This window comes from Aristolochia californica, unplaced genomic scaffold, assembly GCF_029961685.1.
Source record: "Aristolochia californica isolate CCGP_79_NKW_82.1479 unplaced genomic scaffold, dmAriCali1.0.hap1 SCAF_10, whole genome shotgun sequence".
In the NCBI taxonomy this organism is placed as follows: domain Eukaryota; kingdom Viridiplantae; phylum Streptophyta; class Magnoliopsida; order Piperales; family Aristolochiaceae; genus Aristolochia; species Aristolochia californica.
In genome coordinates, this window is record NW_027181771.1 from 30,425,099 (window position 1) to 30,442,419 (window position 17,321).

The window sequence follows — 17,321 nt, forward strand, 5'->3', positions numbered from 1 at the left end:
AATAAATCATTGGAAGAAAACTGGTATGAATTTTATTTCATGATTTTGAGTGTTGATACCGTTTGATTTTTTGAAACGGTGAGTTCTTGATTTAAGGGTAGAAGGTAAGAAGATCATTTTATACAGATTGTATAAAATTTACCTATTTTATTCTCTTAATTTTTTTTTCATTTTGTTTTATTTTTTGCTTGAGTGTGGCATCAATTGCATTCTAGCTGGCTGAGAGCCAGAAAACTTCATACTGAGCTATGACATTCAAGAAGGAAAGGAAGCGTGGGGGAGAAAAATCCCCCACCTTATCATTTGTTATGTTTTTGTATATCTCAGAATGACTTACTAAGCTCAAGTGGTATAATGTTTGGAAAATAGTTGGTTGGTTGTCAATGATTTTTTTGCTCAAATTCCATTGTTCTTCATAAATGAAGTTATTATTCTAGACTTTCAAATATTTTTATGTTGTGGGATCTTGTTTCTTTTTTGCCTTCTTATTTTTAGGTGTCTGAGCTTTTATAAAATTTTGTACGTTTATCATACATTTCAGCAATAAACAACAATGGTATTCAAATTGTCACTTGATATATTTTAGCAATGGAATTTTATTTCATGATTTTGAGTGTTAATAACATATTCTGTTCAATAATACTCTATTATAGTTAATGGAATCAGGAGCTTTCTTAATTGCATCCAACTTCTCTTTATTATAAAAAAAAGTTAGTTTTTGTCCTTCTTTCTTAATTCTCATTGAACTTATATCTGTTGTTTTTCTAAAATATTATATGGCTTGATGTATTAGCAAAAGTGATTTGATAGTTCCTTTTCTATCTTTTGGAAATTGAGATCTTGTGTGTGAACCTTTGATGTCTTAAATTTACTCATTGGATGATATATAATGCCTAAACCTTGTCAAATGTTCATATTTCGTTGAATTGATACGTTAGATATAAATGGATGTAAATTATCTCTCTTTTTTACAATCGATTTTTATCCTTCCTCTTCGATTTCTTCATCCGAAGTTCTTCCTCGCTGACGAGACGAAAGCGACGGTCCGACGGGAGGTAAGATTTTTATTTAATGTTTTATTTTTATTTTTGTCGCCAACCTAACCCTACAAAATTTATAACTCTCGCTTCGTTTCAGCAGTGCTCTTTCATTATGGGAAAGACTTTTGGAGATATCCCTGAACGACGAATACACTTTCGGGTTCTGTAAGTGTTGTTTTTTTTCATTTTTATCATTAATTTCTTGGTATTGAGGTTGAATTTCATCAGAATATTAGAAGAGAATGTTGGTGTGCTTATTTCCTTATCTTAGAAGTTTTTAAATTTATATATAAAAAAATGATCGGTATATTGGACTGGAAACTATTGGGTGCAGGGCTACTGGCTCAAAGAGACCCCGCTGCATTGAAAGACAAGGGTCGTTCCCGATTGTCACAATGTCACGTACCTTCCTCTAAGAATAAACAAGTATCTTAAATCATGTGTAGGATCTTTGTTATTCGAATAACTTTCATTTCTTTATGTTTTTAATCAATAATTAACACTAGTTCTAGTGTGACTATAAATAGTGACTCAACTCCACTAGAGTCACTACCCTCTGTCATAGAAGTGGGCCCATATGAAATTACCATAAATGAGGATGAAGGTGATTATACTCATACTTCAAAAGGACAAAAAAAGTCTCATGTGTGGTTGGAATTCAAAGAAGTATCACTTAATGGTACAAAAAAGGCGTAGTGTGTTCATTGTAAAATCAATTTGAGTGTTATTAGTAGTGGAGTGACCACACATATGAGTCGACATTTGAAAAGTTGCACTAGTAGAAAAGTGGCAATGAGAAAACAAAAAACCTTAAACTTTCAACCAGTGGGAGCGGGTCTAATGTTGATCAAAGTCCATCTGGACTTCCTTTTATGGATTTTGGAGGAAAATATGATCAAGTTAAAATGAGAGTATTCATTGCTCATTGGATTCTTATGCATGAGCATCCATTCATGATAATAGAAGAGGAGGGATTTAATTTTGTAATGAAGATGGCAAATATGAATTATGAGAAAATATCCCGTAAGACTATTAAGAAGGAGTGTATGGAGGTGTATGAGGCAGAGAAAAAGAAATTGAAATTTTTTTTAAAAGAGATTAACAAGATTAGTCTTATCACGGATCTTCGGAAGTCTCAAAATCAAAAAATTGAATACATGGTTATTACTGGGCATTTTATTGACAGTAATTGGAAGCTACAAAAACGAGTCTTGAGTTTTGTGCATGTTCCTCCTCCTCCTCGTGGCGTTGATATAACAGATGCTATTTACAAGTGTTTGAAAGAGTGGGAGATCGAAAATAAAGTTTTTAGTATTTCAGTTGATAATGCTGCATATAATGATGTTTGTATCAGAGTTTTGAAACAAGATTTTTCAAGGAAAAAAAAATTGGTGTGTGGTGGAAAGTTGTTTCATGTGCGTTGTTGTGCTCATATTTTGAACTTATTAGTCCAAGATGGTCTTGTTCAGATTAAAAATATCATTGATAATGTGCGTGCAAGTGTAAAATTCATAAATCTGTCTGAGGCTAGACTTTGCATTTTTTTTGAAATTGTACGACAATTAGAACTTGGTGAAAAAAGGTTGGTTATTGATTGTCCAACTCGTTGGAACTCCACTTATGACATTTTGTCTTTTGCATTAAAATTCAAAGATGCATTCTCTAGATTTAAAGTTAGAGAACCAACATATGATTGTTTGCCAAGTTTTGATGAATGGGAAAAGGTTGACATGGTGTGTGAGATTTTAGAAGTTTTTAATGTAGTTACTAATATAATTTCTGGGAGTGACTACCCTACTTCTAATTTGTACCTTAGTGAGGTATATAGGGTAAAAGAAGTTTTGGATTTTCATTCTACAAATTAAAATATTTTCATTAGGACAATGGTTAGTAGAATGAAAGAGAAATTTGAGAAGTATTGGGGTGAATGCAATTTATTGATGGTTGTTGCTTCAGTTTTGGATCCAAGGGTCAAATTAAAGTTGATCGAAATGTGTTTTCCAGTGATATATTTTAAGGAGGAAGCTACAATGAATATAAATTTAGTTCGACGCACCTTATATGAGATCTACGATGAATATGTATCATTATATAATGTGGATATTAGAAATGAAAAGATTGTTTCAAGTACTAGTAGCTCTATGGGTGCTTCCACAAGTCGTAGGCCTTCATCAAGTTCAGGTTGGTCAAAGTTGATGAATTATATGAAACAAAAGGATGTAGTTAATTCACCAAGGTCAGAATTGGAAATTTATCTTGAAGAAGATGTATATAGTTGTGAGGAAAGTTCACAATATGATTTTGATGTTTTAGAATGGTGGAAAGTGAATCATATGAAATTTCGGGTATTATCTAAGATGGCAGCAGACATCCTTGTAATTCCCATATCCACAGTAGCTTCAAAGTCTACATTTAGTGCTGGTGGTAGAGTAATAAACTCATATCATTCTTCCTTGGCACTAAGTACAGTTAAAGTTTTGATTTGTGGCAGTGATTGGATTCGGGTTCTTCACGATGTAAAGAAAAATCAAAAGGTGAATTTCTTTGATCAATTCTTTATTATGATATTTTTTAGTTTTATTTATTAAAATTTCGTTTTATGATTACAACCTGAGAAGAAGAGTGTAGAGATAATGCTACCAGCTACATGATTTTTCATGTTTCTCTTATCATGGTAATTTTAATATTTTAAACGACATTAAGTAACTAGTAGTGGAAGAGTATTTTTTTATCTGAGAATAACTAATTTTATTTTTTTGTTTTTGTCGTAGGTGGAAATTTTGCTCATGCAGGGACGTATATTATTTTCTAGCATTAAGAGAAACAACTATAGTTTGTAATTTTATAATGGATTTATAGTTTTTATTTGGGTGATTGTAAATTGATAGTGATATTTAATTTAATTTTGTTGTGTTTGATTATTGTATGAAGTTTATTTATAATATTATGCAGTGTATGAAGTGTTTAGACTATTTTATGGAGTGTTTATGGAATGCATAGATTATTTTATGGAGTGTTTATGGAGTATTTATGGAGTGTTTATGCAGGTATTATGTATATTGATTATGCCCAATTTTAAGTAGAGGTCATGCCGAATTTTATACAGGTATTATATACATAGATTATACTCAATTTTAAGAAGAGGTTATGCCTCAATCTTATACATGTATTATATATATAGGTTATGCCTAATTTTATGTAGAGTTCATGTCCAATTTTATGTAAAATGTATGTATAATTTTATATATAATTTATTTGATATATATTTTTTGAAAAATTTTAAATGTATGTTGAGGCTCGAGTTCGGCTGGAAGCTCGGCTCGAGCTCGGTTAAAAATTTTGGGCTCGAGCTCGATAATAATTTTAGGCTCAAGACGAGGCTCGACTAGAAGCTCGGCTCGGCTCGATGCCACCCCTATTCGCGGCCTAGATACCAATCTCAAAGTATGTATCCTCACCCTTTTTACTACTTTACCCGGTTACTGCTCGTAAAACATGAAACTATATAAAATATACATAACTTAAATAAAAATTATAATTGTTTGGTACAAAATATGCGAAATATCATCTCAGCCGTCCGATCATGATCAACGGACTGAGATGGCGGTTTTGTATATTTCACACAAAATAATTTTATCTACACCTTTGACTGGGTTCGGATTGAGGTGTCCAGAAATTTTATTATTTTAACCAAATTATTGACCAAGTTAATAGTCGTAAGTCATAACCCAAACCTAACTCGTTTATTCCTAAAGATCAGACGGATCAGACGGTTGAGAGGCCGTTTCCTAAATAGATTGGACTAGGTTTAGCTTGGCTGTTAAGGTTGCCATCTGCCTCTTACATTTAGGAGAGAAATATTTTGCAATGCGGATTAGATGCAGAACGTAAATAAGGAAGAATGAGGTGAATTGCTAGTGCTTTCTACTGACTCTTCTAGCCCATTAGCCACCGGATGAAGCCTGAAGGTCAACAGAAAAAAAATTGGAGCCTACTACCTCTTATTTACCTGTTCATCACTCAAACTTCAAACCCAGGGGCCGCTCTTACCAGTTCATCACTCAACGTCATATTTGCTCTTGTAGTCATGCGGCAATGAATATTTGGATGGTCCTGGACGAGAACCGGAACGGCAAGCAATATCAGGCATGAAATAACCCATTCAGATAGTGGCACACAAGTTCCAATTTCACACGAGGCTAATTCAAATGGATGTTCCGGCTGATAAGTAACAAAAGCTCTCATACTGTTAGAGAAAACATGAAAGGAAGGAATCAAGATTTACTGATTCCTAATGCAAAGCAAAGCAAAACAAAAAAGAGAACCATATCACTGGTTGAATAACAATGTCTGGTTAAACTGCATCACCAATCATGCTTCAGGAACAGGGGTTGTTGGACGCTTCATGGATGCACTCTTGATGAGATGGTTATAACTCCCTTTTTCCTTAAAAAGCTGAGAAAAATGGTGCTTGCAGTAGAGAATTCCTTCAAGGGCTGCGTAATTTGATGGAGAGATAGGGCAACCCCCATGCGAGCATTTGAAACAGGACTTGTGGTAGGCTTGGCTCTCCACTGTTACCTGATAAAATGCAGTGACACAGCCAAATTATAATGAAGGTAAATGACAACAATCAACTACATAACATGCTGATCTGTTAGGACAAGGTTCAAACTGGGAGTATTAGTCTTTTTTTGCTGCTGGCTTTCAATCCATATAATTATTTCATATTCCAGCTTCATCCTTAGCTATAGAGATGTCACATGCTATGCTTTAGGTGATCATCTATAGACCATCAAACACGGCAAATTGATATGTTTTCGTCTAGATGTAAAGTACATCTGAAGTAAAACATGCACTGTGGGCTGACAAGTAATCCTAACATTTTTCTTCTACAGTCCGATATAGCATTTGCTTTCATGCTGTAACAGGAAGATCATGGGCTCTTTCTTATTCTCAAACACTACAAAAGACTATGAATCAAAGGCACACATCACTAGCAAACACTATGTTAGGAAGAAAAATGTATAGATCCTAGATCATGTGCTCTATGGTAGATATAAAAATAGCCTGGCCCAAACAGCCTCAATCGTGTAACATGCTTTCCAATATTCCAGTCCTTGAAATAGAAGCTGGACTTTCACACCATCCTTCAGTCAGAAATCCAAAAAGTAGAAGCATAAGTGGTATTATTACTAGATATCCTAAACTTGCCTTGGAATCTGAGGAAGGAAAACCAGGAATCAGAATAGAAATTCCATCAGATTAACCAGAGATACAGTTCAAGTCTAAAAGGTTGAATCTAAAGGATAGACATACCACAAGCATTTCTGTGAACTATAAAAGGGAATGTCATGAGCATATTACCTAAATCGCCTACAGAATTCATGTCATGTTGGCTTCAAGTAGTTCGCAGGAGGTTGTTAAGCTTCTTAATTTGCAATTTATGGCAGCTAGAAGAACAACTAAACTGCCGAAGAGCATAAACCTAAAGTTGGGTGACTAATTAAGGCATGCTACTTTTTATTTTTTTCTTGAAGGACGCAAGGCAAGATAATTACAATCACATAATGTAACAGAAAACCCTAAAACTGAACAATGGTTATGAAAAATTACTATAAAGCTAGTGAAAGTAGATAAAACTACCAGCCAACAATGAATAGGATGCCACTGGCATATGTTACTGATTAATGGTAGCATTATAGTACTAAAACCAACCTTCTCAAGTGGATATGCCGTTTTACCACAGGTAGCACACTTTTCTTGAGTACCAGAAAACATGCTTGCTGCTTTGCTAGGTGACCTCATCTGAAACCCAAAGTAATCAATTGTAACATCCCTTTATATCAACATAGAAAACCGAAGACACAAATCAGAGGTTTACCAGTTGTGGAGCTAACTTCTCGACTGGCTTCGCGGCTGTTTATACAGAAATACATTGTGCCATCAAAATATATAGAAGTAATGCTGCAATTCTTTTTTTAACAAAAAGCACATTTTATACAAATTTACTGAGAGAGCTTACGTGACTGGAAGCTCTTGTTGAAACTTCCAGTTTCCTTAAAGAGTTGCTCGAAGTGAGGCTTGCAGTATAGAACACCTTCTAGTGAAGAGTAATTGCTAAGCTGAAAACACAGATAATTGATTAAAATAAGTCAGAAATATGCATTTTCACTCTGAGATTTTTGTCTTTATCGCAACTAAAATTGTGCTTTAAACTGATACTGAAAAAAGAAGAAGAAAACAACGAATGGATCCAATTTTCAGCTAAGCCCTAGTACATTTAACTGTGCTGCGGTTAATGAAATAGTAAAGGCAATATAACAACCTCCATGTCTAGTTAATATATAGGAGTTGAAATGTAAGTGATGTACTTGCACTTTCTGACCTACAGTAGGACTACGATGAAATAATATATGATTGAAATCAGTCCCTAATTGAAACTAAATTTGATGCAACTTGTACCAACTGAAAACCAGTAAATGAAAATAGATAACTCTCCAGTTGATGTCATACTATTCGGCATAACAATTTGCGGAGTTTTTTGGAACAGGATAAGCAAGTTAAAACTCTTTTCTGCATTAGATTTCAGGAAAACATCATATGACTGATGTCTCTCTCAGATAATATTTTCCGACCTTAAATAGAGAAAAAAATGAAACTCTAAGAAACAGGGATAGCTCTAAGATCGTACCTTCAAAGTTCCCTTGCAGTGATTACATTTAAAGCAGGCCTTATGATAAGATACCCCATCAGCGCTCAACTGATCAACCACGTAAACGGTCTTGTCGCATGCCTTACATTTCTGCTGAGTTCCGGAAAAAAACGCCATCGCTTCTAGATCCGATGTTGTCCAACTACGACGAAGGAATCTAACACCTAAATAAAATTGATCGGTGACTCCTAAAAGACAAATTAATTGCTCACTCTCAAACAAAAAAAAAAAAAAAAAAAAAGTTAAAAAACACTTCCCCAACCTTATCTCCTCCCTATGTTCAAATGGGCTGCTGCTTCAAATATACCAAATCAAAGATCCCGACCTCAAACAATCAGATCTGATACAAACAACCTCACTGTACAACCTTCCTCCAGATCAACTAAACAAGTTGGAAGTAAAAGGCAAAAGTCTCCACCGAAAAGGTAGAGCTTTATCAGAGTTTTACAAGAACTTTGATCAACAGTAATCTAGCCGTTGGAAGAACTACAAACGAACGATCATAAAAACACGGAAGAAAAACTACACCAGCAGAAATTCCAGCGGTCCCGAAGAGCTTCGTGATGAGTGGAGATGGAGACAAGAGAAGGAGAGCGCAGCAGAGATCGCTTTGATGCTCCCTGCAGCGACCGGATACCGCAAATAAAGGATGAAAACAGTGATGGCAATCTGCAAAAAAAAAGGTGTCGAAGGAATGATGATGACCGGGAGCGGCAACGCTCCGAGGTGAAAGTATCTTCTTTATCGTCAGATGTTTTACACGCACTTTGGCGAGATTATTGGTCCTTTCAGTGGGACGTGACTTCTTACCAACCACGTCGCGTTTCTTAGCTCCGATGCGCTGTAAAAATACTCCCGCTTCGGCAGTTCGGACAATTTATGTTTGTCTGAGCTGCTGTCGGCCGCGAGTACGAATTACCATTGGTGACTCTGTGGACCCACTGTGAAAACAGCAGTCTACGCGGAGAAATGAGAACGAGGGCATGCGGGCGCAATTGAGAATCGTTCCTCGCGGCATGCGAGTATTCATGATGCCACGTTATGATTGCTTCCGAGTTCTCGTGCGTGTACAAAATTTTCGGCCTGACTCAGTCCGGGCCCTCACTGGATCACTGTTTTACAAGAGTTTGAATTGGGTAAAAACTCGCGTGATCAGATTGGGAATCGGTTGAGCGGACGGGTCATCTGTTAGGCAGAGAGAATAATAAGTTCATCTTTTGTGCTTTAAAAATCCTTAATTTGGTTCGACTGGGTCTGCCCTACCGTAAAAGAAAATAAAAAGCGACCTCTTATCGTGACAGCCCGAACCACAAGTCGCCCGTGCATTCCGCATAGTTGTTGGGGTAGGGATGGGAGGGCACGTTACTGATTGAATTACCTACTTAAAGTTAAAAGTTAAAGTTAAATGAATTACTTTTTTATGTTAATAAAGGTAAAAAAATATATAATAAAAAATATTCTTTTTTGTTAGTGTATAGTGAAAAATATAGAGAGAGGTACATAAATTTTTTATTAATAAAATAATATAATAGATTATAACTTGTTTTAATTAATTAATAAATATTTTTTAAAGATGATTATTTAATTAAATATATAAAAATAAAATAATTTTAAAATTTTACTTTTATAATATCTAAATGTTTAATAAAATTGTTACTTTTTAATATCTAAATTCTCACTCTTAAAAAATTAATTAAACATAGTATTAAAAATCATAAATTTATGTAAATAAAAATTAGGTTTTTTATTATACAAATTTACTTTCATAGATTTAATTCTATAAGATTATTTTTTAACTAAACTACAATATTTTTTAAATTAATAAATTATTTTATTTGATTAAATTAAATATATAAAAATGCACTCTTATAATAGTCATTAATATAATATTAAAAATAAGGAATTTATATAAATAAAAGTATTTTATTATATAAAATTACTTTAATATATTTAAATTTTATTTTATATAGTTTTATTTTACTAGACTGAAATAAATTTTAAAAAAATAACTTGTTTTAAATTAATAATTTTAAAATTAATTTTAACTTGTTTTATAATATCCAGATACAAATACTTAATCATATTGTTACTTTTTTAATAACTAATTTCTCACTCTTAAATTATAAATCAAATATAATATTAAAATAATTAATTTATATAAATTAAAAAGGGTATTTTATTATATAAAACCACTCTAATAGATTTATTTTTTATAAGATAGTTTTATTTAATTATTTTGTTAATAAACTAAGATAAAATCCAACTTATTTTAAATTAATAAATAATTAATCACTTTTCTGATTTGAGGAAGATTTGGTCAATGATACACGTCCTTAGTCACCAAGGCGCAAGAGTTCAATCCTTGGAGCCGCTGAGAACGATGGTATGACAAAAAAAAAAATCAAAATGAAGTTATGAACCCTAACCTCTTGGGCTCCCATCCCATATTCCCGTTCCTTTTGTTTTGTATCTTTCTTTCGCTATTATAATTGGTCTGAATGATTCGGGCTGGTTATTCGGTTCGGCAGTTTAACCACTTAACCAAGCTCTAAGTCGATCAGTTTTTGGTATACCTTAGGTTTTTTGCCTACGTAGGGCCTATATAGTCAAATTCGATATTTTCCAAGTACGGCTGGTTAGTTTGTGAGCCAATTATTTAGCATAATTTTTTTATAAAAATACTCTTTACTCTTGTCAAATCCCTCTTTAGTTGGTTGATAGTTGATATAATATTCTCTTTTTTTTGTATTTTTTTATTTTAAATTTTTTAAATATAAATTGGAGAATGAACCCATGTTCAAGCTCGAACATATATATAGGTTTGAGTGTTTGGCTTTGACTCGATACCACCCCTAACATTGAGTTTGATTAAACCAGGTTTAACCAAAAATACGTTCTAGGTTTTATAACACTAGGAGAGACAAAACTTGGTAACAAATTATTATTTTAATAGAGAAAGATATTTAAAAAAACCCAAGACATCTTGCTTTAAGAAGCCCATACTTTGGTCATGGTGGGGCCTAACAAGTTGAGGAGGACCAAATACCACTAGTCAGAAATCGGTGGCGGAGTGACCACGAGCTCACGTTATTGGTCCGATAAAACTAATACGAATCTTCTTTATTATTCAGCGGTTCAGATTTTCTCATCCGTAATCCGACGTAGTCTGCAGACCTGTCCGAGTGCGAAAGATTCGGCGACCGCTTCGATGTAAGCTGTAGTGGTCCCCGAAAACGAATTTAGCATCAGATGTCGTATTTTTAACCAAATTCTAAATATTACAATTTTTTTTATCTGGTTCGATCAAGTTAATAAAATAAAAAATATACAAAAATTAATGGTAGTATTCCACGTTGGTCAAGTACTTTATTATGGTAGTGTGAACAACAAAAATTTAGTGGAAAGTGGATAATGAGTTTATTAATAAAATACTCTGATATATTTAATTTTATTAAGATAGTTTTATTTAACTTTTTATTAAAAAAGATAAATAATTTATTTATTAAAATAAGAATATATTAAATTAATTTAATATAAAAAACAATTTACCTAAATAACACATGGTTACTTTTATAATGCTTAGATACTTAATCAAATTCTTACTTTTATAATATCTAAATTATCACTCTTAAATAGTAATTTAATATAATATTAAAATTAATATATATTACAAATAAATAAAAGGGTATTTTATTATTTTAATTAATAATAAAAAATAATACTTAAAACAAAAATGTTTACTCTAGATACTTGATCAAATTCTTACATACCTTAATTATCATTCTTAAATTTGTTATTTAATATAATATTAAAAGTCATAAATATAATAAATAAATAAACATATTTATTAATAAAATAATACGAGTATTTTCATTAAAATTACTTTGAGCGTTACGAGTACTTAGACAGTGCTTTAATATAATAGCCCCGGGTTTAGGTGAAAAACTTGAATGTTATTAGATCATAACGGCTGGCCCACAGAATCAACGGCCTTGACTCTATTTCCACGTCAGCTGGTCCCCGGACAAAGTGAAGAAGGAAAGAAAACTCACCCTTTTACATGTCGCGGAAGAAAGAGATGGAGGACTGAGCAGAGTGAGGACAGAGGAAGCATAGGTCAATTTGGAGAAGAATCGAATGCTTCGGCCATTACAAGTCCGCAGAAAAACAACGGTGGTGACGCGGAAGGTGAAGCCAATTGCGTTCTGACTACACAGACACTTTTCCCGATATTCCGTTAACCACGGTGTCTCCCACTTCGTTTCTGTTATATTGACCAGATACAGTTTTCTCTGTTGCGGTCCTATTCGTTTCTGATCTCCTGCATTTTGCTTGGAAAAACGGTCTCCGGTCGTCCGAAGGTGTGTCTCGGCGAACATGGTCGCGGATCTTAAGTCCAAATCGGAGATCTCTTTCGCCGGGACGTTCGCCAGCAGTGCTTTTGCCGCTTGTTTCGCTGAGGTATATCTGTTTTATTTGTATTAACCTATTGAGATTCGCCTAACCGGTGGTTGGTCGTCTAAGAGTGTAATCTTTGTTTTTGATCTTCGCCTGCGGTTTTCAACATTTTCCTTGGAAACTTCGTTGAGCTTTGGGTTGTGACGTTGTTCACGTGCTTGGATTAGGACAACTTCACTTTTTTTTTTTTTTTTTTCGTGTGTTTCGTGAGCGTTTGTCTTTGTCATACATCCTGGAGAATAGGCGGATTGCTGTGGACAATTTTATGATTTCCGGATACTTAGTGAACAGTGATATTTGGTTTCGTCTTTCTGCTGTGTCTGACAGATTGTCTCTCAACAATCATTGAGCTCACATCTTTCTTGTTTGTATACTTCTGGCACTCTGGAAATTTGAACTCCCTAGAAGTTCGGTTCTGCATTTGAATGCAAGTGGGGATTTTTTATGGTAGATTTTTACCTCGTCATCGTCGCGGGAACTTTCGCCAACTATCCATGTGTCGGCCACAAGAATCCTGTTCCTGGAATAAACCCTGGCGGGCATTTGCTACCTCTATTCTTAGGTTGTTCTTTCAGAACCTTTGCCCCTTCGTATATGTCAGTCAAACCAGGTTATTCTGGAGCAAGAGTCTGAGCTGGACATTGTGACAGGCTTCTGATGTGATCCTGACATGCTTATGTAATCCTGTTCTAGTATTTGATAAATTGTTCGGCACTGGTTTCGGCCTGATGGAGCTCTCTGCTATTACTGGACTTTGGACCAGCAGTTCAATACTAAATGGCTGAGTCAAGAAGTTTCACCTGAAATTCTTTAAACGTGAATATGCAGATAATGGAAAGACTGTGTTGCGTCCACGTTCAGTGTCCTCCTCGGGTTGGTTATTGTAGTTTGTATGAAATAATCATGCTGAACTCATTGATCCCCCTTTCAAATGATTGAAAAATTCGGAACTGCCTCATTGAAAGTTTTACATCGTGTGGTTATTGGACGTGTATTGATGATAACTATCTGTTAATGGTTTAATTATTGTAGATTTCTAGTTGGACTATCATTGTTCGGGAACTTATGCTACTAGCAATTATGAGCTTGTTGTTAAGTACTGTATTGGCATCTACCCAATGATAAAGTGTTAAATCACTAGTCTCCTCTATGTTTTAGACTTCTAACTGGAAATATCATTGCTTGCAAATATGTGCTGTTGGTAATTACTACATTGTGCTTCTATCTTTATCTTGTTAGTTGGAGAGAATCACTTGTCCTTATCAATATTTTTTCCTCCATATTCTTTACATCCAAGAAGACAGAGTCAACTAATGAAAAATGTCAATCACATTGGCTTTATCCTTCACAAAGAAAAAAATTCAGCTTTTGATCCACACATAAGATTTTTGCATTTTAGTGTTTGAAATGTTAGTCCCTTGTTGTATTCTTATGTTGCTTTTAAGTTGCTGCTATGCAGATATGTACTATTCCTTTGGATACGGCTAAAGTTAGGTTGCAGCTCCAGAAGAAAGCAGCTTCAGGCGATGGAGTTGGTGTACCTAAATACAGGGGAATGTTGGGCACTGTTGCTACAATTGCCAGAGAGGAAGGTTTGACAGCACTCTGGAAGGGTATTGTGCCAGGATTACATCGTCAGTGCCTCTATGGAGGGTTAAGAATAGGGTTATATGAACCGGTACTTTTTTATGTCAAACTCTTTAATGTATTTATGCTATAATCATCAAAAGGAATGGAAGCAAATGCATGTTTTAGATGGTTTTCTTAACTTTTTTGAAATATTTGAAGGTTAAAAACTTTTACTGTGGTGACGATTTTGTTGGAGATGTCCCACTATTTAAGAAGGTGCTTGCTGCTCTTACCACTGGTGAGTTCTCAATTAAACTATTAAAATTTTTGTGGTTCCCTTTTTCAAAACTCATGATTTGTTTTAATGTAACTGTTTTTCTACATTTTCCGCCACATCAACATCAAAATTGTTAGTATGAATAATTTCACATGGTTAACATCATAAAAAGTCTTTTGGTTATTAGTTAGAAAACAAAACTTCTAACTTTTGCTAATAATTTTGGGATAGACCTTGATTCAATTTTAATATGGTACTAGACTGTTGTGCCCTATTTAATTTGTACCTTGTTTGTGTTATTTACAACTCAGGCCTGGATGTAAGAGTGTTAATGGGAAGAATCCCACATAGGTTAATATTTGGAAAAGTCACATTGTTATTAGTTAAAAAAAGGTCTTTTAACTTCTACTAGTCATTTTGGACGGACTTGAACTCATTTTTAACAAAAATATATACTATACTCAATTTCACTTGTTTGTTTGCTGTGTTATGTTAAATCAAACAGGTGCTTTGGCAATTACTGTGGCTAATCCTACTGACCTTGTAAAAGTTCGCCTTCAATCTGAAGGAAAGCTTCCTCCTGGTGCACCAAGGCGTTACTCTGGAGCTTTGAGTGCCTATTCAACTATAGTTAGACAGGTAGATATTTCTTCAGAGGTTTTAAAATTTATCCGTTATTTATTTGCTTGTCAAGTAAACTTTGATTTGAACAATTGTTAAAAAGAAAGCGAACTCACTTGTGATCCCTTTCTAGGAAGGAATTGGGGCTCTTTGGACTGGCATTGGTCCTAATATTGCAAGGAATGCCATTATTAATGCTGCAGAATTAGCCAGTTATGATCAATTGAAAGAGGTAATATTAGGAATGCCGAAATTCTCTGATGGAGTATCAGTTATTTATAATGTTCAATTCATGCCATCCTGACCTGTTTCATCCAATGCAGACGATTTTGAAAATTCCAGGGTTCACAGACAATGTTGTTACCCATCTCTTTGCTGGTTTAGGAGCAGGATTTTTTGCTGTCTGCATTGGTTCTCCTGTTGATGTGGTAAGCTTCAGGTCTCTTGCCTGTGTACTCCCCGCTAGTAAGATTCATGTCTCTTGCCTGTGTACTCCCGGCTAGTAAGAATAATTTCATCTTACCTTAGTCACTTCAGTTTTTCAGTTTGAGAAACTCTTAGTTAAAAGCACAATGGTTGAAAATGCTGTGTGGTGAAACTTGGAACATCGTAGTTATTTGAGCTTATATAATTGTATTTGACATGCTTCTATGTAGAGAAACTAATGTTTGATGGGAATTAGAAATGAACCCACTTTGTTTAAAGATACAACAAAAATACTGGAATCACCTGTTCCTTGTTTATCAGTTAAGGCTACAAGCTTGATAGAGAAGGCTTGACTATCTTAACTTAAATGGGTGGATTGGGCTATAAGAGAGGATTGTTCTTCTTCCATGTGGTCATTTGAGTTACTGTCGATAACTATCATTTACTCACAAAGTAGATAAATGATGTAAAATTTGAGATTAAAGTACTTGTTTACTTATGGATAATTTTGTCTTAAGAAATAGTGAACGACTAAAATAAAGACATGGATCTTTCTTCTCTTAGGTGTAAAATACAGATTTAGAGAGTTTTTACATGTACAAGGTAGTGCAATTTCTGTTTTCATTACTCTGTTACCTTGTGAGCTTAACTAACAAGAGACAAAAATAATGAAATGGATCATCTTTCTTCTCTTAAGTGTAAAATACAGATGTTGGCAGTTTTTACATGTACAAGTTAGTGCTATGTCTGTTTTCATTATTCCGTTACCTTGTGAGCTTAATGATACTTGTTGTTTCTTTTTTATGCTTCTTTAAATGCCTGTCGTGTGTAGATATCTGAAAAGGAACATCAGTTAGAAAGCCTTTGTCCTGAAAATCCTATGATAAATCCTCATCTTTGGATTATTATTATTATTATTATGTTCTCGTTGTTGCTATTGACGTTATCATTTTCCCTGTTAATGTGCAGGTGAAGTCCAGAATGATGGGAGATCCTACCTACAAAAGCACACTGGACTGTTTCATCAAAACTTTGAGAAATGATGTATGTGAATTTCCATGAGGGAGAGTTAATGCTTTTCTTTACTTAAAAGATTGTTTAATGGGTTTCTTGAAAGTGTCTTCCTATAGAACAGTATAGTAGCTTTAACCAATGTCTGACTGACTTGTCGTGTCTGCAGGGACCTTTGGCATTTTATAAAGGGTTCATCCCAAATTTTGGTCGACTGGGATCATGGAACGTCATTATGTTTTTGACATTGGAGCAGGTGAACCACTTTTCTGTTAGGAATTTCTCTTAATTGCTAATTTCTAGGTTGGGCATCTTGCTGAATGTTTCAATTTTCCTGAGCACCTAGAACTTTTTGTTACCCTCAATATGCCAAAGGTGCTTGTGGAATTGGTCGAGGAATTTAAGCTCTTATGGAACTCTTTTCTCTTGCATTGACTCAACACATTGTGCAAACCAGTCTTCTTTTGTTTACTTCACTTCTGTGTACCAATTATTGTTGGTTAGGATTACTGTATGTTATTAATTTTTGCTTCTTTTCATGTCCATAACAGGTCAAGAAATTCTTCATAAAGGATGTACCAAATTAAGGATTTGTGAAGTTTCCAAAGACATTAGCATGGCAGCCAAGATTATTTCAGAGTTAGGAGAAAAGAAAATAAGCCTTCCATTTATTAAAGTTGTTTTTCTTTCACATATGTCCTTCTATAGAGTTTTTGTAACAGGAAAACACCAAGAAAACTTCCTACTGGGTTAATTGGAGCATCATCTGGGTACCATTTCAACTTAATCAAATCAATGTTGCAAAACTATACTTCCAAAATAAAAGTTGATGCTTCTCCATAATGTTAACTTCTGGCAATACTGTTCCATCTCAAATTTCTATCCATCATTTTTTATTCTTGTTTTAATTAATTGCTGTCAAGAAGTTCCAAATCGGGAAAATGAAGCCACTATGAAAGAGCTTATGTTTGTGTCATCGAATATTTTTTATCAACTTATGGCTAGTGGATGATTTTGTAGCATCTATTTCAGATGATTTTCGGCCGGTTCCAGCAGGAGTATACTGTTTTGTCATTTGCTTGGATTGCTTAAACCAGACCGCCTCTCCTAGTCTTGTTTGAAATCCCAAAGAATAATAAAGAAAATGAGAATTTGATCATTATTATTTTAAAAAATATCATTGTCTCATTTTCATTAATTATTT

The 17,321-nt window shown here is 34.1% G+C and overlaps 2 protein-coding genes across 5 annotated transcripts; one reads left to right on the forward strand and one right to left on the reverse strand.

Annotated features, from left to right (window-relative positions):
- Positions 1-5,189: 5,189 nt before the first annotated feature.
- LOC137935648 (LIM domain-containing protein WLIM2b-like) lies at positions 5,190-8,480 on the reverse strand. 4 transcript variants are annotated; one of them, XM_068780223.1, is made up of 6 exons: positions 8,018-8,480; positions 7,735-7,897; positions 7,066-7,165; positions 6,925-6,959; positions 6,759-6,848; positions 5,190-5,621 (listed from the first exon to the last, which is right to left on the reverse strand). In XM_068780223.1, the coding sequence occupies exons 2-6, from the start codon at positions 7,870-7,872 to the stop codon at positions 5,412-5,414; spliced, it is 573 nt and encodes a 190-aa protein (XP_068636324.1). In that variant the 5' UTR covers positions 7,873-7,897; positions 8,018-8,480; the 3' UTR covers positions 5,190-5,411. The 4 variants fall into 4 exon arrangements, with proteins under 4 accessions (XP_068636324.1, XP_068636323.1, XP_068636322.1 ...); XM_068780222.1 differs by having other exon boundaries at positions 7,735-7,912; XM_068780221.1 differs by having other exon boundaries at positions 7,735-7,943.
- A 3,352-nt stretch (positions 8,481-11,832) lies between these two features.
- LOC137942399 (mitochondrial uncoupling protein 1-like) lies at positions 11,833-16,960 on the forward strand. The gene is made up of 9 exons (XM_068788027.1): positions 11,833-12,216; positions 13,673-13,891; positions 14,002-14,080; positions 14,565-14,698; positions 14,814-14,912; positions 15,004-15,108; positions 16,076-16,150; positions 16,287-16,373; positions 16,669-16,960. The coding sequence occupies exons 1-9, from the start codon at positions 12,133-12,135 to the stop codon at positions 16,702-16,704; spliced, it is 918 nt and encodes a 305-aa protein (XP_068644128.1). The 5' UTR covers positions 11,833-12,132; the 3' UTR covers positions 16,705-16,960.
- Positions 16,961-17,321: the final 361 nt, after the last annotated feature.

What these genes read in the sequence shown, in the direction of transcription:
- LOC137935648 (XM_068780223.1), bottom strand. Translation starts at nt 7,872, where the DNA reads ATGGCGTTTTTTTCCGGAACTCAGCAGAAATGTAAGGCATGCGACAAG. An exon ending in ACTGCAAGGGAACTTTGAAG is followed by an intron (nt 7,166 to 7,734) that starts GTACGATCTTAG and finishes CTGTGTTTTCAG; the next exon opens with CTTAGCAATTACTCTTCACT. An exon ending in AGAAGTTAGCTCCACAACTG is followed by an intron (nt 6,849 to 6,924) that starts GTAAACCTCTGA and finishes TTTGGGTTTCAG; the next exon opens with ATGAGGTCACCTAGCAAAGC.
- LOC137942399 (XM_068788027.1), top strand. Translation starts at nt 12,133, where the DNA reads ATGGTCGCGGATCTTAAGTCCAAATCGGAGATCTCTTTCGCCGGGACG. An exon ending in GAATAGGGTTATATGAACCG is followed by an intron (nt 13,892 to 14,001) that starts GTACTTTTTTAT and finishes AAATATTTGAAG; the next exon opens with GTTAAAAACTTTTACTGTGG. An exon ending in GCTTGCTGCTCTTACCACTG is followed by an intron (nt 14,081 to 14,564) that starts GTGAGTTCTCAA and finishes TAAATCAAACAG; the next exon opens with GTGCTTTGGCAATTACTGTG.